Source organism: Natator depressus, chromosome 7 (assembly GCF_965152275.1).
Source record: "Natator depressus isolate rNatDep1 chromosome 7, rNatDep2.hap1, whole genome shotgun sequence".
NCBI lineage: Eukaryota > Metazoa > Chordata > Testudines > Cheloniidae > Natator > Natator depressus.
In genome coordinates, this window is record NC_134240.1 from 38,122,085 (window position 1) to 38,149,014 (window position 26,930).

General features: G+C 42.1%; 1 protein-coding gene across 2 annotated transcripts in view; it reads left to right on the forward strand.

The window, feature by feature from the left end:
* The window catches only part of VGLL4 (vestigial like family member 4), a 154,907-nt gene that overhangs the window by 62,254 nt on the left and 65,723 nt on the right, over window positions 1-26,930 (forward strand). Inside the window, exon 1 of one of the 2 annotated variants that reach the window (XM_074958156.1) lies at window positions 26,517-26,865. The exons of the other annotated variant lie outside the window; for it this stretch is intronic. Coding sequence (XP_074814257.1) covers window positions 26,784-26,865 — 82 coding nt within the window. The 5' untranslated portion in view covers window positions 26,517-26,783. Of the gene's footprint in view, window positions 1-26,516; window positions 26,866-26,930 lie in introns of those variants that run through there. 2 annotated transcript variants of the gene reach the window in all.

Sequence of the window (26,930 nt, forward strand, 5' to 3'; positions counted from 1 at the left end):
CCAACAGAATGCCACCTCCCCTTTGCTTTGTTTCCTAAGGAAACTTGTACATAATACTTTAAAATCCCATTAAGACATTTCTGTTTTTGGCTTTTTTAGTGAATTCAATAGTTATGGCATTAAATTGTTAATGATCCACTAACATATTTTGTGACTTGCATTTTGTGTGACTGCAAGTGCAGACAGGAGTGTGTGTGATATCATTCTGAAGGACGGTGCTTTTTCCCTGGTTTTCTTCAGCTGTAGAAGATCTCTCCCACCTTGCCCTACAGGTTATTTGCTAATTGCATGCTGTCAATTGGTTTTGGCACAACAACACACAAGCCAATAAAAACATGTTAGGAATTGAAATTGGTGCTGGTTATGCAGTTTAGCAGAGCAATGCCCAGACAGAGTTTGTCTTTGCATAGAGACATCTCTTCTACTGCATTGCTCTTCTTCTGTAGGTTTGTTTTCAGGATTTACATTTTCGTAATCCACATGCAAAAGAGAGGAAGGAGGCAGATAACATTTGGAAGGAGAGAGCATGTTTGCCTTTGTTGCAGTTAGGTTTTAACTTGAAAAAGCCGACAGTGAGCTCTGTGGACTCTAGCTTGTGTATAGATCAACAAAGTTTTGTTCTTTGATATAACGTGATCAGATATCCTGATTTTATAGGTACAGTCCCGATTTTTGGGTCTTTTTCTTATTTAGGCTCCTATTACCCCCCACCCGCTGTCCCGATTTTTCACATTTCCTGTCTGGTCACCCTACTGATTGGTGGCAAAACTTGTATTGTCTTCTGTGAGGCACGCTTCTAAAGCTGCTGTGGGAGGGATTTATTTATAGAAGTTTAGATCAAGTGAAAGGAAAAAGAGCAAGAACTTTTAACACAGTTCTCCATTCTTGCACTGCTGCAATGTAAAGGGTGTAATTAGTTTAGGCCCAAAATAATTTTTGTGAAAAATATTCTATTGAACTTGAAATGAATAGAAGTGTTTGCAGTTCACACAATTACTGCATTGTGATAATGCAGCTAATGCAAGAAAAGCTAGAAACGGAAGCAGACTATAAACACAAATGAAAATGGCTCGTTGATTTTCATAGGCTCAGTTGTATATGTTCTTTTAAAAAGGTAAGTGAATAGCTGAATGGTGAAATGTATTTTAGGTTTTTACTTTAATTCAGTTTTAATAAGCCATTGTCTTGGTAATAATATAATGAAAAAGAAAATTTTGAAATTTATATTCAAGTTGCTAGATTTTTTTCCATTATAAGATTCCTTTCAGTTCCTTCTAACTTTGCCAAATTGGAACTGTTTTGGCAGAGATTTTCCATGTGAAATGTCTGCCTCAGGCTGAATTGTTTTGGTAAGTTTTCAGCCAAATGAAATCAGTAGTGTCTGAGAATGAGACTAGGAAAAAATATGTTGTTATGCCCATGTTTAAAAAGTTCTTACAAACCCTTATTTGAAAAGCTCTAGCAGCCCCATTCTTTGGAGCAGGGACTTGAAATTTTGCCAAGGTGTGGCATTTGTGTCAGGAATGTGTCTTTGCTGTCCCCTTGAAAATCCGCTCAAATCTGGCCAAGTTATGAGCCATTTGAAAAATTGTAGTTCACACATGCTTAGTAGAGACTTTTTAGCAGCTATATTCCCAAAGACTCTGCTGCACTTAGTATGTTCCATCCTGGAGCTCAGCTAGACTTTCCCTGCAATTGCAAGTCTTGACTACTGCAGTCTGGGCCAGGCCCAGCCAGCCTGTCTCTCCGGTGCTCTCAGTGACCTCCCTTGCCACCACTTCACTGGTCCCAGACAACATGGAGGAGGAAGCTGCCTAATTTGAATGGAGAGGGTGTTGGATCATATTAAAGAAGTTCTGTATTAAAATCACAAATGAGTTTGATTCCCCATAGTTTAAATTCCAGGGTATTACTAATTAAGAGGTCTCTTGGTTTTTGGTACTGTTTCTCTCCCTCTATGTGTGAAACTTGCAAGCTGCTAATTGTGTTAGTACATTCTAAGACAGAGTCTGTTCTCAAAGCAATTCTTTGTAACAACTACTACTCACACAGAGAGACTCAAAGCAATACTCTGTAACAACAGGAACAGCACCCAGATACTCCCCGCCCTTTTGTTGTATTCATCTCGCTTTGTTAACAATTGTGATTAAAATAGAGATAGAGGATGTATGTGGATGGATACTTGGTGTGGATAATAACTGAGTGATCAGGGAGGTGCCAGCCTAAGAATCCAGCGTCCATCGGCTGAAGAAGGCGTCAAGTGGAAATAACCAGAGGACCCCCGGAGGGCAGACTGGAATCCACCCAACAGCCTCAAGAATGGGAGAACCAAAGAACAAGATAACATCTGGCAGCACGGAGCTGTCAGGAATGTGCCATCTGCTGATTGATTCAGCAACAGCATGATGAAGCAATTCCCATAGACTGGCATAGGAAGAAATTCCTATAAAAATGGACTCTAGAAAGTGAGAACTTCGGGGTCTGATTCTGCAAACCAACTTCCAGGAGCATCAGATGAGTATATGACAAGGCCCTGCTCCCTCCTCATGTCCAGGCCACCTGGCCAGGGGCTTGGCATGAGCAACTCTAAGGCTGGTAACTATGATGACAACCTTGCAGAACCTGTGTGTGTGTGTGTGTGTATGAATGAATGAATGAATGTGTGAATAAATATGAAATTGAATGGAATGTTAGAGCTATAACTAACTGCTTACTATGATTCTTTCTGTATTCACAATAAATGTGGCATTTTGCCTTTTCCCCTTTAATAAGATCCTGCTGGTTTTTATTTTATTGGTATAACAAGGGGAAAAGAGCCAGACCTTCATGGGGAGTAAATTGGGACAAGGAGCTGGGGAGGCAGAAACTGGGACTGGGAGTTGCAAGAAGAACTGGGACTGGCTGGGCAAGGAGGCTGGAACAGAGAACCAGTGGGGAAGAAAGTGATGGGGGAGTGTATAAAGATTTGATGAGGAGCCAGGATGCCATGGAAGAACTGGGACTGGCTAGGCAGAGATGAGCTGTGCCTGCTGATAATGGGGGGCCGAATGAGGGCAGCCGGCCTCCGCAGTGTTACTGAGCATGGTCAGTACAAGCCAAGCAGCAAATCTTGGGGGGAGGGGCACTTGACCTCTCATGCCCCTACCCACCTGTCACCTCTGATGCTAGGCAAAGAGACCAGTACAAGGAACTGACGTTGAGGGGTGGAATAGGACACTGATATGGCACAAGGAGTAAGGGAGCTAGGCTGGAACTGGAGCCAGTGAGGATGGAAGTGTGTGGGGGGGGGTGCGACTGGGGCCAGGGTTAGGGAGTGAGACAGATGAGGAGATGGGAGGGGAGATGTGGGACTGGTTGGGCAAGGAGACCAAGGACAAGGAGCTAGGGGATGGAGATGGGAACTGGTAATGGTTGGGCAGGATGACTGAGAGTGGGGGAGAGAAACTGGGAGTTGGACAGCAAGCTCAGAGAGGGAGACTAGAACTGGCTGGGCAAAGAGACAGGAATGGGATGAGAAGGCTGAGAAGTGGAAACTTGGGCTGGCTAAGAGGGGAAAAGGGGACTGGGATGAGGAGTCAGACATGGGGAAGAGACATGAGTGGTCCAGGAACAAATTGGAGGGGATGGGACAGGAGGGGTCAAGCTTGGAAGGAATGGACAGAAGCACATGTTCCCCTCCAGAGCCTGGAATGGAACCCTAGATTTCTGAGTCTCACCATTCCTGTACTGTCAGAAAATATCCGTGAAACCCACTGATAAGTGTGCATCTCATCCTCCTCTAGAGCTTGTCCAATAGGGGATGACAACCTGCTACTGCTGTCAGTTACTCTATTAGCTGAAGCGGCAGAGGTCTGTGCGGTGCATCTAAAGCAGAGGTGGGCAAACTACGGCCTGCGGGCCACATCTGGCCCATGGGACCGTCCTGCTCGGCCCCTGAGCTCCCGGCTGGGGAGGCTAGCCCCCATCCCGTCCTTCTCAGTGCCGCCGCCCCGCCGCCAGCGGTCTGGCCCGCCGCTCCTGCCAGGCAGCACAGGCAGCATGGCTGGCTCCAGTGGGGCTGCTGCTCCTGCTCTGAGCAGCATGGTAAGGGGGCGGGGAGCGGGGGGGGTTGGATAAGGGGCAGGGGGTCCCGGAGGGGAGTCAGGGGACAGGGAGCAGGGGGCGGTTGGATTGGGCAGAGGTTCTGGGGGGGCAGTCAGGGGACAGGGAGCAGGGGGGGTTGGATAGGTGTGGGGGGCCTGTCAGGGGGCAGGGGTTTGGGGCAGTCAGGGGGCAGGGCAGTCAGGGAACTGGGAACAGCGGGGGTTGGATAGGGAGTGGGGCCACAGGCGACCTGTCAGGGGGCGGGGGTGTGGATAAGGGGTGGGGGGGCACTCGGGACAGGGAGCGAGGGGGGTTGGATAGGGATTAGGGCCCTGGGGGGGGGGCGGTCAGGGGACAAGGAGCAGGGGGGTTGGATGGGTCAAGGGTTCTGAGGGGGTGGGAAGTGGGAGGGGGCCGATAGGGGGCGGAGGCCAGGCTTTTTGGGGAGGCATAGCCTTCCCTACCCAGGCCTCCATACAGTTTGGCCCTAGGGCCAAAAAGTTTGCCCACCCCGATCTAAAGGCTCCAGTCCTGCTGATGAACCATGAGGGTGTCAGTATGATGGCACAGGAAGGAATTTGTTTTGTCAGTTTGTATTTTTAAAAAACCTAGGAAATTACACACCTACAAATGACATTACAATAATAATGGTGTAAATGGAAACATCAAGTCCTCAGAAGTTTGGAAATGCCAGAATTAAGGTTGCTAATGCAGCCTCCTTGTCCATATGCCTTACAATATAGACTTCAATTACATTATGATATGCTATTTTCCCGCAGAACTCCTGCCTCATTCAGTGCATGGGATGGATGGTATTTTGGGAATGAATCATGGTTGTGTAGCAGAGGGGCTGTTGTCTGTAGGACATTTTGTGGTGGAAGTTGGAAGGTGTGTAGTGAATGTGGCAGGAGACTGCAGGAAGAGAAAGAATGGTCTCATGGTTAAGGCAGTTGAATGCTGCCTTGGAGAACTGGATTCTGTCCCTGCCTGTGTAATATGAGTCAAGTCACTTACACCAGACTTTTCACAGGTGGGCACTAATTGTGTGTTCCTAGCCAGTCTCAGGTTTTTGGGTGTCTGACTTGCAGAAGTCCTGAGCGTTCACAGCTGCATGTGAAGTCAATGGGAGCTGTGCTCTGAACATATAAAGCACTATCTAGTGATGATAACTTTGAAAAATCAGGTCCTAGGTGTTGGAAATTGGGTATCCAAAATTAGTGGATAGTTTTGACATTAATTTCTGTGTGCATCAGTTCACCATCTGTAAAATTGGGACACTAATTACCACTCATCTTACAGCGATGTTGTGAAGATAAATTCATAAATGTTTGTGAAGCACTCAGATACTATAGGGATGAGCACCATAGAAAAAACTGAGAGAAAATAAATAATTCAGAACAGGATTTGAATAATGTTCAGAAATTAAGGCATGGGGCCACACATTGAACAATGGGGAGAAAAAATACTGAATAGTTACATGTTAACTGAGCATTGTCCTTTCTGTGCACTGAATGAGGCAGGGGTCCTGTGGGTGGGTGGGTGGGGAACAGTGTGTGATCATGTAACTAAAGACCATACATGATAATGAGTGTGCACAAGGGGACTGAATTTTGATTGCTTGGAAAACCTTAATTCTGGCATTTACTAACTTTTAAGGTACAAAGACAGGCCCTCAACAATGTTAGTGTGTGTGTGTGTGTATGTGAGAGAGAGAGATTTACCTTATCAGTGTCCCTTCAAGAAAATGTGATGTAAGCCATAAAACGACTGCAACTGAGGACTGCTTAGCTTCTACATCTGCCTAGATTTTTGATCTTGCAGTGGCTTCCTCCTAACAAAAAATCAGCATTGCCAGAAATGCTAGCAAGAACATGTTCTGTTCCAGTGTACGTGCATGTGTACGTTTTAGTGCCATCTGCTTGGTAGAGCATCAGAGCTGCTTGCACATTTGTGAGACTTACATCTCGGTTGGTTTACTAAGAGGACATAAACTCAGTTTTACTACTGACAATTAATGGATTTCCCCTTTTAGATCATACATTTAGAGCCTTTGATTTAGGGGGAGAAGATTACGAGTTTTATTTCCTTTCATATGTGATATAAATGATGATTGTGATGTCTATATGTGCATAGCCATGGGCCATCACTGTATCAAATCAATAGCTATGACCAGTGGTTATGACTGGAGATTTCAGTTCACCCCTTGGCTGTCACAATTGTTATTTTAACCAGACCCAAATAATGATGATAATTTAACTGTTTGTTTAATAAATTATTACTTCTGGAAACAGCAGGCTAGGATGCCTTAGGTAACAATACTGCTTATGTAGTAGCCACCTTTTGCGCCATCTTTCCCCATCAAAGAAAACAAAAGTCTCTGCAACCATATGGAAATGATAAATTGCCAGCCTAACAATGTTGATTAAGGATTAGTCTCTTCTAATAGGGTTCACTGTCCAATTTTTCAGAAAAGTAAAGTGGTCCAGCTTCACTTGTAGTTGAGTGTTTGTGTTTGTGAATGAGCAAATTTTTTACTTTTTAGTTTATACAAGATAATGGCCAAGGTAGACACTTTGGTAATATTAATTGACCAGTAAATTGCTGGGCCATCTGCAAAAATGTTTGGTTTTGATAAGAACGGAAATAGCTTAGCTTTACCTCTGCTAGAAGCTGTACTTGGCTGATATCCATAATAAATACAGTTTGTATTACCTTTGATTAACTTGTACACAATATTTTCATGTATATAATGTGTGTTTGCTCTATTTGATTATGTCCCATCAACAGGGCATTTTTTTCAGAGAGATTAGTTGTTTTTGGCTTAATTTAACATTTAGTGCTGCTTTAATGCCTTATTTGACGATGGAATCGGATTGTTTTTATCACTATCCATGTCTCCAAATGGAATTTCTCTCAGTAAGTGAGAGCTATATTTTTGGAGAGAGGTGCTAGGCTAAACTGAAAAATTCAGTGTAGTAGATTCTTCTTTTTACTGGGTTGCCAACTTTCTAATTGCACAAAACTGAACACCCCCTGCCCCGCCCCTTCCCCCAAGGCTCTGCCTCTGCCATGCCCCTTCTCTGAGGCCCCACCCCGCTCCATTCCCCCCTTCCTCCATTGCTTGCTCTCCCCTATCATCGCTAACTTTCATCGCTGGGTCAGGAGGTTGAGGTGTGGGGGAGGAGGAGGGTGAGGGCTGTGGCTGGGGAGGAGGGGTTTGAGGTGCAGGAGAGGGCTCTAGGGTGGGGGTGCAGGCACTGGGTGGGGCCAGAAATGAGGGGTTCAGGGTGCAGGAGAGGGCTCCAGCCTGGGATAAGGGGTTGGGGTCTGGGGAGGGGTGAGGGCTCCGGCTGGGGGTGCAGGCTCGGTGGTGGGTTTGGGGTGCAGGAGGGGGCTCTGGGGAGGGGCCAGTGATGAGGGATTCAGGAGGGGGCTCAGGCTGGGTCAGGGAGTTGGGGTGCAGTAGGCGGCGCGGGGTCCTGGTGGCACTTACTGTGGCTACCAGGAAGTGGCCGCCAGGTCCCTGTGGGCCCCAGGCACATGGGTAGCTAGGGAAGCTCCTCATGGTGCCCTCATGCCCTCAGGCGCTGCCCACGCGGCTCCCATTGGCCACAGTTCCTGGCCAATGGGAGCTGCAGAGCCGGCACTCAGGCATAGGCAGCATACGGAGCCTCCCTGGCCGCCTATGCGCCTGGGGCCGCAAGGACCTCGGGGCTGCTTCCGGGAGCCATGTGGAGCCAGGGCAGGTGGGGAGCCTGCCTTAGCTCTGGACTCCTGTTGTGCTGCTGACCGGACTTTTAACGAATACCAGACGCCTGGCAACCCTAGTTCACACCCATGCAAACAATAAGCAACTAAACAAAATGGCAGAGCTGTGGTTGAATAGGCAGAAGAAAGTGGTTGGGGTGAGCTATTAAATGGCAGAAGGAGATTGGTCAAACAATTTTTTTTAACATGGTTATTACAGGAAGTCTTTCAAATATTTGGTTGGCTATTTGAAGCAAATGTTAACACTCTTTCAGTTGTAACTATTTTTTAACTGTGTGTGCGCGTGTGTGCATGTGCATGCATGCTAGACTACACAGGTGTGTGTGAAATAAATTTGATTGCATCATCTGCCCACAAATTCATCTACTATGAGATTTAACCTAACACTCCAATCTCCCTATGCAGCTTCAAAAATTAAATTAAATTAAAAAAATAAAAAAACATTCAATCTGCCAGGTAAATATTTTCTTCATTCCCCAAATGTGACCGTGAAATTGACCAAAATGGACCGTGAATTTGGTAGGGCCCTAGCCATGAGAGATGAGGGGATTGGTCCTGCTTTGAGCAGGGGGTTGGACTAGATGACCTCCTGAGGTCTCTTCCAACCCTGATATTCTATGATTCTATGAAGTCCAGGGCCCAATGCATACAGGAGAATAAGGATGTGAGGGAGCCAAACTACATCTCCAGTGAGGCATTGCATTGGCGTTTCCAAATTGAAATATTTTGGTTTTTGACTGAAAACCAAAAACTTTATTTTTGGGATGTTTGGTTTTTTCAACAAAAAAATTGAAATTTTCCATGAAAAGCCCATTTTTTGAAAGGGAAACAAAACTCCTCAGTTTAGACTAAAGCCCAATTTCCCATAGAAAAATAATTTCAATGGAAAATTTTCAGTTAGCCCTAGATTCAGTTCTGTATTGGTAACTGCTTTTTTAAATATGAAAAAGTCGCATCTTGTGTTCATGCAGGACTAGGAATGGGGGGACTTTATCTCATTAGAAAATAGAGGTCCTGGCTTCCCGCTGAGACCACATGATTCATCTCTAGTCTCCAAAGGGCTTGAGATAATGGTCTTTGAATTTGTGATATTTCTGTGGTTAGACCAGTTGGTCTTGAGTAATTTTTGGAGGATTTCACACTTATTAGTTTAGTTTTCTCTTCCTCTGAGCCCTGAACAATTTTACTCCTGAGTAGCCAATGCGCCCTCCAAACTCATATCTATAAAAGCGTTCTTCCATCCACACGATAGTGTATTTCATGTACATACACAGAGTAAAAACAGATTAACTCTAACTCTGCCAAGTGCAACACTGGTACACTATTATGAAAGTAGGAGCAAGTGCTACACATGGACAGAGGAGTATTTAACTGCATTCGTTGGCTCTGCCTGCCTGCTTTCTTCTGCCTGGTATAGAGGAGAGTAGATTCACCAGTGCCTTGTAAGGAGAGTACTGTTCCCTCTTGGCTTGAGGGTTTTTCAGACTGTGAGAAATTTGGGACTAGGTTTCCTTAAATTGGCAAAACATTTTTTTCTTTTTTTTTAACTTGGAAGAGAACTGAGAACTAGGCCCTCAGTTGGAATAGGCCACTATAAATCTATTTAGAAAAGAGTACAGCATAATTTATTTATTTTAATGTGGAGTTAAGGTCAATTGAAAGTTATAGAATTAGGCTTTTTAATAGGTGGTACATAACATTTTGTCTGTGAGGTAAGTACGCATTCTTCAGTACGATGCAGTCATAGTCTTTCACATTTTAAAAACAAAGTTATAATTTTTATTACAAAACAATAATAACTATACTATGTGGTTGTTGAAATTACGGCAGTGAAATTTAGATGCTTTAACTCCTTATGAAGTTGGGTTTTCTTAAGATGCATGGGTCTTTCTCTCTGAAGGCCACATCTGTGATTCCATATCTACTGTATTGAAGATTAAGAACCAACTGTTTTGTCCTTTATTGCCAGTTCTAAATGGAGATGAAGCTAAACATAGACCTGAACTAAAGCTAGATCCACATACCCCTCAAACTTTGGGTGGCTTGAAAACCTGGATTTGAATTTTGTGGCTTGGGTTTGTATCAAGTTACTGTGGATAACCCATTCTGTATTTCAGCAGTGAATATCTACCATTTAAAAACACACTTAAGTTTTAAAAAGCCCTTGCAGTTGGGGTGCCACTCATTCAACTACATTGTGGAAAGGAAAGAGAAAATCGATTAAAGGGACACATCATCTTAAAAATCACATTACTGCCTGAAAATAATCTATTATTATTATTTAGTATTAATATTACAGTAGCAACTAGATGGCCCCCATTGGAATCAGGCTTCATTGTGTTGGGCACTAGACTACCATATACAAAGACATGGTCCTTGCCTGGAGGCTCATATCCTTATAAATATCACCCAAGGCTAACTGAACAAGATCCAATTTTTGTTTTTTAAAGAATCCGTTTCTCTGTGCGATTGACAGGTTTGTTGTGCAATAGCTAGTTTCAGGGTTCTGTTGGTGGCTGATTGCACTCCATGTCTCATGCACCAGCATGACAAGTTCACTCTCAGTGTTACTCTGGGGGAAGCTCATGTGGAAATTCTGCTCAAAGCCATGCAACAGGCTGCTTGCTTGTTGTAATACAAAAGCAGAATTGCTGCTGTTTAACATTTTTAGCCAAGAGGGTGTCACCTCCTTCCCTGCACCCTATGTGGGGCTGAGGAGCACTAGAAACGAGGGAGGAAGGAGCTGGCTGGGGGAACCATGTCTTCACTTTCCCAGACTGCGGCATGGGGCCAGAAAGCATGGGGAGCCATGTATGGTGCCCCTTCATTCTCTGAACTTGCTGCATTTGGGAGAGGGAGGAGAGGAGTCCAGGGATTCTCCTACACTTCATAGGCCCCTGCGTGGTGCCAGAGAGCATCAGGAAGGAGATATTTGCTTGTCTTCCTGAACCTCATTCAGGGCTGAGGTAAAGATTTTATTAGCAGTGCGGGCGACACTGAACTCTGTTTTCCAGTAGAGCATGGGGATGGTATAGGAGAAGTGCCAAGATTATCTGCAAGCTCTTCCTTATTCCCTTTCTCTATTGCTCACTCTTCTGTATTTTTTTCTCCATTATTTTTCAATACAGAGTTTGGTTCCTCTATTAAGTCATTGATTGCAGCACACCTAAACTTTTTGGGGTTTGTGTTGTGGTTCCATATTTCCCATTAAGTGCTGTTCTGTGTTGAGGGGCTGAACCACAAATCTGAACTTGAACAGCATTGAACTTTTGTCTGTCTAGGTCTGAATTCTGCAGCGGGGATGCACGTCTGGTGTAAGTAAGTAGCGATCATAACGCAATGCCTTGCTGAAGGCTATGTACCATCCTTTCTAATGTGTAAGGAGAAGGGAGCATATTGCTGCAGTCAACAGAGGATTGGGTTTGGTTGATAGGCCAATGATATTTGTTTGTTTAGATTTAAATAACAAGACAAGGTTCTAGGTGCCCTACCACATGAATAATACAATAATATCCCAGCAGCATGAAAATAATTTAATTTGCATCGGGAACTGAGCCAGCCAATCACCTACAAAATAAGTTTTTGTCACCTCATTATTAATGCCATTAACAGAAGCAGAGAGAAGTTCTTTGCAACTGGAATTAAGGGTAAAAAATCTGTAGATATGCAACATCCTTTTCTTAAGCTTTTAATTATTATAGTTAATTATACATGATAAAATATGTTGAATTGAAAAAGGTGAAGGATGAGTAAAGCATATTGAGCTACAGTATAAACGTTGCAACTGTGTTCGAACTGATTTTGACACAGAAATAATACATTAAAATAACTACTTGTATAATATTACATAGAAAATATCTACATTAAAATAACAGTAGCGTTTCAAAGTCTAGCACTCAAAAGTTCAGAAATGGCAAAATTAATGTTGGCTTTGTATGTACCGTATGTCTGAACAAGCTAAGAATAAAGAGAAGACCTTTTCAAAATCTTGAGGACTATGAGGTCCTTCATTTCCTTTTTAAACCTATAATTACCAGTTCCTGGTAACTGGATTTACTTCGTCCCTGAAAAGAGTGAGATGATCTTATTAATTGGAATCTAGCCTCAGAACAGGGAATGGCTCATGGGTTTTCTAAGTGAAAAAATATTGTGAGTGCCTAATTTCAATTTGATATAAAGCAAAATAGTGTTCTAAAATGACCAGTGAGCTAGGTTCATGCTACTTGTCTCAATACATTTTATTTTAACTTGGGGGGAATGAGAATACAGCTGAAAATCCTACTTGACCAAGTTGAAGCGGCTGCGGAAGACTTTGACGAATGTATTCAATTACAACTGGATTCAAGCACAGAAGTGTTTTGCGTTGGTAATTGTCATTTTTGTGTACGGTTTATTTTAACTGATGAACGAACTCTTTCAGATTTATTTTGTTTTCTTATTTTTATTTTAAATTAATTGAAAAATCATGCATCAAAATATCTTGCTATCAAGGTCAAGAACTCATATAGCAAACATTCTTCAGCTTGGAGGTATTGTACATCTAGTGAATTCTTACAGATTTTTCTGAATTTGGGCAAATGCCCTTTATTTAACCATCTCAGTACTTCAACAAGTACCCATTTATTAGTATTCTGTAACAGAACAATACAAAAATCTTCACATTAATCACATCAAATGCAGCTGTTCGTCACTAGTTCAACTGGAAAAAATGATGCCATCTTCAAGACGGAGACAATATCTGTTTCAAGCAAGTGGAGTACTCCATCCATAATACAGAGCGCCTTTGTTAGGCACAGTGGAAATGGGAAGGGATCCAAAGCTTCTGGAGGGAAGAGTCTGCTAGTGACCACCATGCCTCCCCATTTTCCCCAAGGTCCATGCTACTGAAGGGTTGGAAGTGTTGCCAACTCCTAAAGGGCCTGCCATAGCAGAATGCAGGCACACATTGCCCCCTCATGTAATTTGTGATGGTATTGCATTTCAAGAGGGATAACAGTGGTGGCATCTGCTCAGCATCTTACATGTTTATACACAAAAGCAAGGGGAATAAACAAGAAGAACTGGAAGTATTCATCAACAAGATTTAAAGAAGGGCAGGTGAACCAAACTTGAGAGGGGCTGTGACCCTGCACATCTGGTTGCAACACCCAGAGAGAGAAACCATCCCATCCTCACAGAACAGGAACTGCCACTGCGGGTGAGTCACAGACACACACAAAAAATTCACGGAGAAACCAGGTAATCATGCTATCCGTGACACCCCCCCCCCCCCCCCATGACAAACCTACTGCAGTAATGATGAGTTAGGCTTACCATTATTATCCCCTATTTATAGGGCCCTACCAAATTCACAGTTCATTTTGGTCAATGTCACAGTCATGGGATTTTAAAACTTATACATTTCATGATTTCAGCTATTTAAATCTGAAATTTCACGGTATTGTAATTGTAGCGGTCCTGACCAAAAAAGGAGTTGTGGGGAACAGGGTGGGGGAGCTGCGGTACTGCTACCCTTACTTCTGGGCTGCTGCTGACCGGGGTCCCAGCTCTGAAGGCAGAACTGCCACCAGCAGCAGCGCAGAAGTAAGGACGGCATGGTATGGTATTGCCACCATTACTTGTGCACTGCTGCCTGCGGAGCTGGGCCCTCAGTCAGCAGCCACCGCTCTTTGGCCGCCTAGCTCTGAAGGCAGCAGCGCAGAAATAAGGGTGGCATGGTATGGTATTGCCACCGTTACTTCTGCGCTGCTGCTGGCGGGGTGCTGCCTTCAGAGCTGGATGCCCGGCCAACAGCCGCTGCTCTCTGGCCATCCAGAAGTAAGGTGGCAAAACCCTAACCCCCCTGCAACTCCATTTTGGATAAGGACCCCAATTTGAGAAACGCTGGTCTCCCTGTGAAATCTGCCTGGTATATGGTAAAAGCACACTCAAGACCAGATTTCACAGGGGGAGACCAGATTCCACGGTCAGTGAGTGTTTTTCATGGCCATGAATTTGGTAGGGCCCTACCTATTTAGGAGTTTAATGTATCTTTTAAAGTATCAGGGATGATTGTGCAGAATCTTAGCTAGAAAATTATTTTTTACATTCCGCCCTCCAAAAATTAGCTTTATCTATTAGCCACATTTATCAACAGTCTATTGATAGGCAATCTTGCTATTCCTGTCCTATTCCTACTTTGCATACGTGTGTGTAACTAACTATGTGTAAGATGAAGGCAGAATAAATCTGTAGTGTCAAACATTTTTAAAGTGTGTTTAATTTCTAAAGCTTTAAATGGGTGTTTCATATCTACTAGTTAAAAAGTTCAGGCTGTAAAACTTCTTTGAGTTTATTTGGTATGAATTGATTTGTTATAAGCTAATAATATTTGGAAAGAAGAAGCCTAGTGATCTGAAACCTTTTTATTTAGTTAAAAACCTTTTTATTTAGTTTTCAATGACCCACTTGTACGTGTACATGAGTGTGTCTTGTCAAAAATCAGAGACTATCCCTTAGCGAAGAATGTTTATATATCTGTTGTCTGCTGTGCAATGAAATAAAAAGGGAAATATGCATATTAAACAAGTGTATAAAGAGGGAGGATGATTATTTTTTTTGGCCAAGGATCTGGACTGGGACCCAGGATATTTGGGTTCAGTTCTCAACTCAGTCACAGACTATGTGATCTTGGGCTAATCACTTAATCTTTCTGGGGGAAATTTTCAAATGCACAAATGGCAGTTTGGTGCCTAAATCCCTTAGACACTTAACTGCTGTTGAAAGTCAATCTCCGATCTGTACCTTTGAACATCTCCTCCTCTCTACTTCAGTTTCCCACCTACAGAATGGGGATAATACTTTATTTTCCTCACCTTTTGTCTTTTTTTCTGTTTAGAGTATAAGCTCTTCATGGGGTGGGCTGTAGCTGACTGTGTTTGTGAAACACCTCCTAGCTTGGAGAGGCCCCAATCTAGATACCACCATAATACTATGGATAATAATGTGATCTAACTTTACTGCTACATGAGCAGAAAATCTTCACCTGCTGCTTAAGTTACAGGTTTGTTGGAATTTTTGAAAGCATTTATTAGGGTTTACTTAAATGCACATCATGTCAAAGTTGCTACTATACTTTCTTTTGTCAGCATGCATGCATGCGTACACTTTTTGCCATATCTCAATGATGTATTGTTTAAAAAGTGTCATGGATTGCAATAGACAGTAAAACCCAGCTGCTAGGCTGAACAATCCATTAACCATAATTCCTGAGCACAAATTTTTTTGCAGCTTTAAATATGCATAGGCATGTTACCCTGTCCCTTTAGTCTCTCTGGGCTGGCTCCATTCTTGTAGGCCAGCAGGGGATTGAAACGGACAAGATTCCTGCTGGTCTGGAGCTTCAGAGAGTAGGAAACTTGTTAACTTCAATTACCCGCTAGCTCACTAGAATGAAGTTAGTCTGCCAGACTGAAAACTGCATAGTACAGACATCCAGATCTGCAAACACAACAGGTTGCCCAGCACTGATGTTGATATTAACATTGGGACAAGACTTGATTTGCACCAATGATGGAAGAAGGGGGGAAAAGGTATTTATTATGTTGGGAGTTGTCACATTCAGGATGTCAGCCTTGACCTTATATTCTAAAGAGTCTCTTGTGTTTAAACTTCATGATTGCCTAGGTGAACAGAGAGACACAATATTGTGATTTACAGCTTTGGGTAATTCTATACGTAACTCAGGTGTATGAAATATTTAATAACAAATCAAGTCATACTAATGAAATGTCATTTTCCCCACGTGATGTAATATTGGCCAGTGTTGAATCCTTGTAGGTTTAAAGGACAGATAAATTAAATATGCTGCACTGTTCCTTCCCCTGCTGGGTTTGTCTGACCTTTTAAAATGTTATGTTAATATGATTTTTGTATTTAATCTAGATTTTGTGAAAGTGAGAAGTAAGAGTTTGTTTTCAGAAAATGAATTTTCTGCATATATCAGCAAGTTAATTAAATGAGCTCGGTGAATTGGTGTATTGAAGTCTCAGATCCATTGCTGCAGTAAACTTTTCTTTGTGCCCCATTTCATGCAAAATATATTAAGTTGGTAGACATTGTGGTGTCCCACTCCCGCAGTAATAATTCAGTTAGTCATATTTTATTTATGCAAGTTTCAGAGGCATGGCTGTTGAAACAGCTATGAGCAAGGAACTTCTGTAGTCTCATGGGAATGAAACCTGATGAGTTATGTCTTAATTTTGCATATTCACTCAAACTATGATGTGTATATATATATATATATGCTCTCCTTTTTGATTAAATCTAAGTGTGAGTCAAAAGCTAATTAATTTTAGCTGTAAAACAAGGTATGTCTAATACTCTGACTACAAACAGAAGCAGCTGTCAATATTTGTCATTTTTCCTGCATCATCTTTTATTCTAAATATCAGTGCAATATTCTCCTCTGTGTATAGTACGAAGAGAGGTGGTAAAATCATAAGTGATTCTTGACAGCGAGGATTTCTCATTTATTTGCCTTTAATTTCTTGTGATCAAAAAGTAAAGAGTTGCAAACACGTCAGTTTGACTCCCTGAGATTTGTAATGGGTTGCTTCTCGTTTTCTTTAAAGTCCTGGCTGTTGAAAATTGCACTATCTAACAAACCTCACAAAGAATCTGTGCATAGTATGCCACTCCCAGCTGTGATCACATTTCACAAACTAAACAGACCAAGAAAATACATGAATGAGCAATAGCCAAGGAAAAGTTAGGGTTTTGCAGGAAGTGCTGTTGTTGATGATAACTTTTGCTACTCCTTCTGAATTAGTATGGTAACAATGCTCTGGCCTGGTTCAAGTTGCGAGAAGTGAGTCATCTTTAGGATAAAATAAAATAATCTCCCAATCCCTCACTGTCCTAATCACTTACAGTCATTCAAGTTCCCAAAGTGCTTTTCATAAGCATAAGTACTGATCTCTTAGCCAAATTCCAACTTGGATAATTACTTCACTAACTGACTGAAGTTGATATCAGTTTTACATACAATCACTTCTGTCATGCAGCTGTCTCTAGAGTGGAATGCAGCAGGTGTTAAACAGCACACAGGAACACTATACAGCATTTTAGGACAGGAAGTGAAGAACGCTATCCTATCCAATAGCAATTAGACAGAATATAATTATCCACATTAGCATTTATCTGGCCCATAAGAGTTATGCTACCCTCAGTTAGTACCTTTTTCTTTATGGTGATGGTGAGAGCAATTGGACAGGAGCACATTCTGCTAATAGGCACAAGAGGAATGCTCAAAAGGAAGTTAGATGTCACACAGTAGAAAGATGTACGCCATTTGTCTGAGGTCCCTTCCAGCTCCTATGTAAATTTAAAAAGTACTGTCTTCATTATTTTAACTTTTTCTTTCTCTTTCTGTTTTTTTTTTGCCCTGCCTACACATACCCTCATCATTACTATAACACTACCAATAATGTTCCTATCAGACCTTAAAATCACTCGAGCTGAGCGTGGGTTCACCATGCAATAGTTATACGTTTATAACAGGGGTAGTCAATTTATTTTTTGTCAGGGTCCACATTTATTGGTCAAGGTATAATCAAGGATAGGCTCCAGAGAACATCATCATAAAACAACAATAATGATGATAAGATTTTGGGGTCCATTCAAAAGTGTCTGGTTGTCCAGATTTGGCCCGCAGTCCGCCTATTGGCTACCGCAGTTTATGAGAAAGCATTTTAGTGTGTGTGCTCCTACTTTAGATGGAACTGATGTTTAAAGACACTAATTTCTTCTCATCATGTCACTATCTAATCGTGCAGTTCCATAACTTAGCATGTTTTGACTTTTTTAAAGTTTAACCTTAACTCTGAATTTCCTGGATTTGTAATGCTTGTTGTTGGAATAATTACATCCTTCCATATAATTAGATTTTGTTCCATTTTTAAAAAAATTACTTAAATTAGAATTCCTGTTTGCTTTTTGCCTTAAGCATATATTTTTATTTTTATTGGGCTATGTTTTAATTTAGATTGTTTAATACAGTCGGGTATGTGGAGAAGGAAATGCAGTATATTAGTTACAGGTACATTATCACCTAGCAGCTATCATCTGGTATTTATTCAGTAATTAATTTAATTGGATGTGGAGAAAAAAGTTAAATCTGTTCCTGAACAGTAGTCATGCTTTATGCCCCTGCTTCTCACCTTGAGAGTGAACAAGGTACTCCTTGGGGAATTCTGTGCCACTGCGTGTGTGCATATTTCATGGGCCATGCATTTTTTTCCCCCCAGAAAATAGCTTCTGTTGAAAAGTTGCTGCAGTTCTGCCTTTTGCCCACCAGGGGACAGCGTGGAGCTAGAATAGAGCAGCAGCTCCCAGCAGAACATAACATCTGACGTTCTACCTTGTGCCCACCAGAGGGCGCTGTGGTGCTAGAACACAGCAGCCACTCCTGGCCAGTGCAGCTACAATAGGGAAAAGAAAAAGCCTGCCTTCTTCACAGTGCTTGTTGGTCCAGGTCAAGAGACAGACAGTGTGGGGTTGCTGGGGGTCAGACATAAGGGTTAATGGGGGAGGACAGACTGGGGCAGGGGCTGAATGGGAGTGGAGGCTCAGGACCACACATTTTTCCCACCCATACCCAACAACCTTTCAAATTCATACCTAGGCTCCTTCCCAGTAATTACTTCTCTCTTCCTCCACTCCTCTATAACCCTTGACTCCCCAAAGCCTTTGCACTGCTTCTGAGGGGTATGGGAAATACAGTTCTGTATTGTACTTTAAATGATTTGTTGCTCAAGAATTCTGTATTAAAATGCCTAGTAAGGAATCTATTTGTCAAACATTTCTTGAATCTTTTGTGTTGTCTGTATATATTATAATATTGTGTGCAGAATTTTTTAATTGTTTGTTGCAGAATTTTTAATTTTTTGGCACAGAATTCCCCCAGGAGTAGAACAAGGACAGGGTCATCAGCTGATATGAATATACATTTCAAGTGGCATAATAACCTGTCTAATGTTAGAAATGGTAATGAGCGAATATGAAATATATAAAAATGGGAATACAAAAACATACCTCAGGAATAAGGTGTCTCTGCACTTTAAAGAGGATTTTTTTAAAGAGCAAATTGGTTGCTCTGGACAATAATTCTATGATCATGAAGGGTAAAATTTTCAAAAGTACCTATGTGACATTGGACCTTAAATACCATTTTCCAAATCACCTGAGTAGGTGCTTAAATACTACTAAAATTTCACAATAAATCATTAATATCAATAGATGGCAAGCTGGACTCAGTACAGCTGCATATGATTAGAAGGAGTCTAATATTTTCAGCTATATGCAAGCATAAAAAATAGCAAATAGATGGAAAGTTTCTGGTATCTGATTTTTGAGAGCGTACACAGCTTGTTTTTTCTCCACGCATCTTCGAAAGACAGTGAAACCAAAATGCATTTCAGCTGATAATCTTTCATGAGCACATTTAAATTTTTTTTCCAGTAGAAACAAATATTGGTGATGAATGAGAACAGTAAGCTGCCATATTTAATTATTAGTCATATTGGAGCTGCTTTTTAGAAAAGGTTGCATGTAGCCGATCTTACAGTTGGGCAGCTAATTTGTGTGTGTAATTACTGCCTATAAATGGCCATTTAGAGGAATAACTGGCCATTTTGTTCCTTGCAATCAGGGTAACTGTGTGCAAATTAGATACAGATTTGCATGTGGCCATTTGATAAAATTGCAAAAAGAAAAGGAGTACTTGTGGCACCGTAGAGACTAACAAATTGATTAGAGCATAAGCTTTTGTGAGCCAGAGCTCACTTCAAAATTGGACACTCATATTGGTCTGGACTTACTTTTGCCAGAGAAGGGTATTTTTTATAACTTTCTTTGTCATATTAAAATCTCAAATGGTGGAAAAATTCCATAGATATTTAGAACCATTAAAAAAAACAAGGCGTCCTTGTGGCACCTTAGGCCTGGTCCACACTATGGGGTTAGGTCGAATTTAGCCGCCTTAGGTCGATTTAAAAATGACTGCGTACACAACCAACCCCATTCCATCGACCTAAAGGGCTCTTAAAATCGACTTCTGTACTCCTCCCTGACGAGGGGAGTAGCGATAAAATTGACCTTGCTGGGTCGAATTTGGGGTAGTGCGGACGCAAATCGATGGTATTGGCCTCCAGGAGCTATCCCAGAATGCTCCATTGTGTCTGCTCTGGACAGTACTTTGAACTCTGAGGCACTAGCCAAGTACACAGAAAAAGCCCCAGGAACTTTTGAATTTCATTTCCTGTTTGGTCAGCATGGTGAACTCAGCAGCACAGGTGACCATGCAGTCCCCCCAGAATCATAGAGCGTAGACTGTTTCTACGCTCCCCCTATCATCTCCAACCCTGAGGTTATCGCAGATTAGAAGGTGAAAAAAACGCACTCGCGATGACATGTTTTCTGAGCTCATGCAGTCCTCCCGCACTGATAGGGCACAGCTTAATGCATGGAGGCATTCAGTGGCTGAGGCCAGGAAAGAATTAAGTGAGTGCGAAGAGTAGAGGCAGGACACGATGCTGAGGCTAATGGGGGAGCAAACGGACATGATGAAGCGTCTGTTGGGGGAGGAAATAGACATAATGAAGCGTCTGTTGGAGCTGCAGGAAAGCCAACAAGAGCACAGATCCCCGCTGCATCCACTGTATAACCGCCTCCCCTCCTCCCCATGTTCCATAGCCTCCTCACCCAGATGCACAAGAACGTGGGGGGGTGGAGGCTCCTGGCACCCAGCCACTCCACTCCAGAGGATGGCCCAAGCAACAGAAGGCTGTCATTCAAACAGTTTGATTTTTAGTGTGGCTACAATAAGCAGTGTGGCCTTGTCCTTCCTTCCTCCCCCACCCCACCCAGGCTACCTTATCCGTTATCTTTTTTTTTTTTTTAATTAATAAAGAAAGAATGCATGGTTTCAAAACAATCGCTACTTTATTTTGAAGGGAGAAGGGTGGTTGGCTTATAGGGAATTAAAATCAACAAAGGGGGCGGGTTTGCATCAAGGAGAAACACACACAACTGTCACACCATAGCCTGGCCAGTCATGAAACTGGTTTTCAAACCCTCTCTGATGCACAGCACGCCTTGCTGTGCTCTTCTAATTGCCCTGGTGTCTGGCTGCTCAAAATCGGACCCCAGGTGATTTGCCTCAACCTCCCACCCCACCATGAATGTCTCCCCCTTACTCTCGCAGATATTATGGAGCACACAGCAAGCAGCAATAACAATAAGAATGTTGGTTGCGGTGAGGTCTGACCAACAGTGCTATCGAGCTTTTAAACATCCAAAGGCACATTCTACCACCATTCTGCACTTGCTCAGCCTATAGGTGAACTGTTCTTCACTACTGTCCAGGCTTCATGAGCCATGGGAGCAAGGGGTAGGCTGGGGTAGGTGCGACCGTGCGGTGCTGCCGGCTGGGAGAGCAGGCTGAGGCAGAAGCCTCCAGCTCGCAGGAGAGCAGAGTTGCAGTGGAAGCGGTGGAGCCGTACACCATGGATGAGGATGGCTAGCAGTCCTACTGCACTGTCTGCTGCGAAGGCACCCAGGCACCTACACATTGCTGCTGTGTAGCAATGCCAGCTGCTGCAGGTGCTTCCGTGTCAAATGCTTGGAGGTCCTCGTAGGGCAAGGTACTTCGGCCAAGGCAAAAGAGCAAGAGCCCTGGAGCTCTTACATGTGTCAACCACAGAAGTACTATGGGGTGTTACAGCACCAACCAGACTGGAATGTATGGCTGCAAGACTTCTTCACCAGTGACAAAGGACAGGAATATCATGCACCTAAAATCTAAAAAGGCCCACACATTTCCCAGAGTCACTACCTTTGATAACAGAACATCAATGATCGCACTGGCTACTTGGAACACAGCAGCTCCCACAGTAGACTTGCCCACAACAGCAGCGGTGACGGTGAACTGAGCGGGCTCCATGCTTGCCGTGATATGGCGTCTGCATGGGTAACCCAGGAAGAAAGGTGTGAAACGATTGTCTGCCGTTGCTTTCACGGAGGGAGGGGCGACTGATGACACGTACCCAAAACCACCTGTGACAATGTTTTTGCCCCACCAGGGATTGGGAGTTTAACCCAGAATTCCAGTGGGCAGCGGAGACTGCAGGAACTGTGGGATAGCTACCCACAGTGCACCACTCTGTAAGTCGATGCTAGCCACGGTAGTGAGGACACACTCCGCCGACTTAATGCGCTTAGTGTGGACATATGCAATCGACTGTATAAAATCGAATTCTAAAACTCGACTTCTGTAAAATCGACCTAATTTCGTAGTGTAGACATACCCCCAGAGACTAACAAATTTATTTGGGCATAAGCTTTCGTGGGCTAAAACTCACTTCATGAGATGCATGGAGTGGAAAATACAGAGGCAGGTATAAATACACAGCACATGAAAAGATGGGAGTTGCCTTACCAAGTGGGGGGTCAGTGTTAACGAGCCAATTCAATTAAGGTGGAAGTGGGCTATTCTCAACAGTTGACAAGAAGGGGTGAATACCAAGGGAGAAAAAATCACTTTTGTAGTGCTGAGGCAGCAAATGTAATCAAGGTGGCCCATTTCAAACAGTTGACAAGAAGGTGTGAGTATCAGCAGGGGGAAATTCATTTTTGTAGTGGCCCATCCACTCCCAGTCTTTATTCAGGCCTAATTTGATGGTGTCCAGTTTGCAAATTAATTCCAGTTCTGCAGTTTCTCGTTGGAGTCTGTTTCTGAAGTTTTTTTGTTGAAGAATTGCCACTTTTAAGTCTGTTATTAGGTGTCCAGGGAGATTGAAGTGTTCTCCTACTGGTTTTTGAATGTTATAATTTATTCTTTTGCGTAGAGACTGTGCGATTTGGCCAAACTGTCCTTTGTGATTTGTTCTTTATATTGGCTATTTGCCAGACACACAATGTGCTTTAAAGAAGACCTGCAGTAAACAGTTTCTGATGCATTGTTGTTCTCTTGTTAAAGTTGTTAGAAGAGTGAGTGCTAGAGATCTTGCAATGATTAAATTCATAATTCCCTAATTCTGAGTAATTCTGCCTCTAGGGCAAGTTAAAACTATTCCTGAGGCATTACTTGTCCAAACGTTGTAATCAGCAATTTCTAGTTTTGGCAATTTTGATATAACCATTAATTAAAGCCACTGTTTGATTGTTCTTTGCCTTCTTCATCCAAAAATACAAGCTTATGGTGTGAGGTGACCCTTTGGCTATTGAATTTGCAGGAGCATATCCCTAATAAACAGATGAATTGAGCACTGCAAGGAAGCTGAATTAGAATGTCTACTAAGGGATTAGCCAGAATCAAAGTCCATGCACTTTGTTGCAGAGTTATAGCATTACTGGTGAAAATGTGTGTGCAGTTTTTCACTATTACCTCCAGGGGATGCTGTTGTACTAAAAGTTTGAGTGTGTGGAAAATAAATATATAATGGCCTGTTTTACAAAAGAAAAGTATTTTGTGGTGTCATAGTAAGTCATATAGCTCACATGTAATGCAGGAAATATAGTACTTAGTGGTACTTACAAGTGTTATAACTTTTAAGCAGTGATATTAATCCATAAATAACAAAACTCATGGAATACGCTATTAGCAATGTTTGCTTTTCCATATACTTGGCATATAACCTGATGACATACATTTGCCATTGATTACATTTCAACCTGAGCTATTCCAAATTGGTGAAATGCTCAGTGAATCATGTATAAGACTGTTGGGAAGTCTTTCCTCGAAAGAGTGCATTGAGCACATTACAGGGATGTAAAGTCTAGGAATGCTTAGTATTAGTACCCACAATGCTTGAGTATGTAGGGATTTTAGGAATGATGTAGGGCATGATTGATTGTCTCATATTTGCATCAAGAATTTTTTTCTTCCTGTCCCTTCACTAGGAATGCATTTCTTTTTATAATATATATAACTTTTGGTACCAAGCTATTATTTAGCTGGAGGATGTGACAGATGTTAGTCGCTTTGCTTAATATAGTACTAGAAGGTATTTGGGTACTTCAGTGATGAGTGCAGTATGAGAACCTTTATAGAATAAAATAGAACACTAGCTTCCCCCTCTCACAGCACTCCAAACAGCAGTTCAAATATTATATGTTGGAATATGCCAATACTTCTCTTTTCTCCCATAGAACTAGCTTGTAGTAATGGAAATTCAGGAATGCTCTCGCTACTATAGTTGCACATAGTGTAAATACTTTCCTTAATTCTCAAAGTGGTGGTGTCCCTGCTCTATGAAATTTACACTTCAGGCTGGAGGTACTTGCCTCTCCTTTGTCAGTGTTGTAACTGTGCAGTCTTTACCTCTACATTTACATATGTAAGGAGTAGCCTTTTTTTCCTGTTATCCTGTTGTTGCAATATTTATTAAAACACTGTTTTACTTTTAGTAAATGAACATGCTCTGAAAGACAGTAATGCACCAGTGTAGCCCCTAGTTGTAGTGGGACTCAAGGTTTACTTCAAAGTTCTGGCTTTTGCATCAGAGAGGGTAGCCCCTACAGTGCTTGAGTAATGATTCCAGCCTATTCCCCTTTAAACTTAAAAATGTCATTTTCTTCATTTAAAAATTTCCCCTTTTTAGAAAGTACCTTATGCTATTTTTAGCCTGTAGGTAGGTGGGTGCAGCTTTAACTGTCTCAAATTCTGGGAGCCAAAAAACATCATGGTAAACTTTAATTAGCAAATTATTTTTATTATACAAGAAAGTGGTTATTTGAACATTAAGTATCTGTGTATGTTTTTGTGCCATGCTCATCACCATGATCTCTGAGATCCATAATTCTTTTAATATAGAGAGAGTCCATCTGTTTTTCTTAATAGTGATCCATATAAAATGAAGAGCTTTTACATTTCTTCTTCCCAATGAAACAAGATTTCTTTTCACTAACTTGTTTTCTGTTGCATTGTTCTTAGGATCACTTTAGTGGTGTGCCCCTTCAGTTGAGATGGCCTACAAGGAGGTATTTACAGCACTGCTTTTCCTATTCCAAGTAAAGTAATTTTTGGAAGGTAAATTGAGTTCACTTGTATGGAAACAGTATCCTAAATTAAATTGTCTAACCTCAGTGGAACAATAATTCCTTGGGATTTATATTGCACTCTCTTCCAAGTGCTTTGGCAGAATGTCACTCCATGGAACACTCCTGTATGACAAGTGCCTGCCCTAAAGTTGCCACCTTTTCGACTGGACTTTTCAATTAAAAACCAGACATCTGGCAACCCTCAGTGGCACCCAGACACAGAAGCCAAAAACTGGACTGTCCTGGTAAAACTCGGTTGGGTGGCAACCCTAGTCTGCCCCTTTGACACAAGGGGGGAGGTTTTCTAAGGAACAAATTGAAGTTATGCACCTGACTTCTGTTGAAAGGCAGTGAGAATTGGGCTCCCTCCAGGGAAGCTAAGGCAGACAACTGAAGTGAAGTTGCCCAAGACCACAGAAGGAATGTGTACCAGAGGTAGGATTAGAACTCCATTAGTTATGTGTTTACTTTAGACCATGCTTCTGTACTGGCACTGCTTTGTCGTTCAAATCAGATTTCAGACTGCAGGAGACACCAATTGATACCCATTAGGTTGACATACATAGCAGCACTGATACACATGCCTCTTGTGGTGATCTACATACAACTGTATAAATTAGAAATCTTTAAGATCAAGGTTCGAACTGCAGCAAAACAAGCCACATCCTGAGATGAGAAAAACTGTTGTAAAAATCCCCTTCATTTCTGTCATTTATACCAGAGTTTGAACAATGAATTCTCCAGGCACTAAAAAGCCATAACCTGAAATGTTTAACTACTGACATCCCTTAGGGATTTAAAATGTAGTGGTAGACTGATTAAACTGTAGTATAAAGCTGTGTGTGCATATCTATCAGCACTATTCAAAGAGTTGATATGGTGATTTGGTTGTAATTCTCATTCTTCCATCCTGGAGCCATTAAAACTCCATTTTGTTAATTTGCTGAAAAATAATAAGATTTTAACATTAACGACACCTATTACAATATGTTGAAACCAGATCAAATAGGAACTGCAAACATTTTGATGATCAAGTAAAAATAAGTGTCAGCTGTGTATCTTGAATTAAAGTTGGAGGATGGGGGAGAATTTAAAATAAAAGTTTAACCTAGGTTCTGTCACTTGGAAAGTGAAGCCTGCCTTCAGGTTTAGATTGGTAAACTTCTTTCCAGTACTTGAAAAGAGACCTCTCTCTCTCTCTCTCTCTCTCTCTCTCTGATCTCGCCTTTCAGTTTTGCAGTGGTAGCACTGCTTCCTGTCAAGAGCAACTCTGACATGGCCCTTCTGTAAAGACTCTCCACCTCCTCCTCCTCCTCCTTTCTTTCAAACACTCAATACATTTAGAGACTGATCTTGTGCAGAAAATATCCCTGACATTTGAAGAGCTCCAGGGATTCAGTGAGCATGCTCAGTGCTCTCTGCCTGATAGAAAGAGGAAGCTAGTTTACATACGACTCATACCAAGCATAGCCTGCATGTCAGTGCAGTTAACTTGCAGCGGGCTGTGAGGAGAACTAGCTTGTCTTTGTCCTAGGACATTTCCCTAATTTCCCTCCCCCCCCCCACTTAAATTTCCAGAAAGATTTGCAAAGTTTTTTGTTTTTTTTTAAATGGTTTTCTTTGTAGGTGTGGGACAAAATACACTCTAAACTCAGTCTCTGAAATCCTGGAAAGGTTCCTCCCTCCCCATCCAACTTTCCTTAATATACTTTATTTTGATTAATCAAAGGCTGGGCCTTGAGCTTGTGAAGTTTAGAAAGAGCCGGGAGCTAGTCAGGCAGCGTTTGTCCTGCGTCCTTCTCCCTGTTTCTGGGCAAAAGCAAAGAAGCTGGTCTTTTTTGTTAGCCCGATAAATGCTATTTATGAAGATGGACCTGTTGAACTACCAATACTTGGACAAGATGAACAACAATATTGGCATGCTGTGCTACGAAGGTAATTGTTTCATTTTGCAAAATGCTTTTTATGGGGTGTTTTTGTTGTTTTCAGTGTGAATTCTC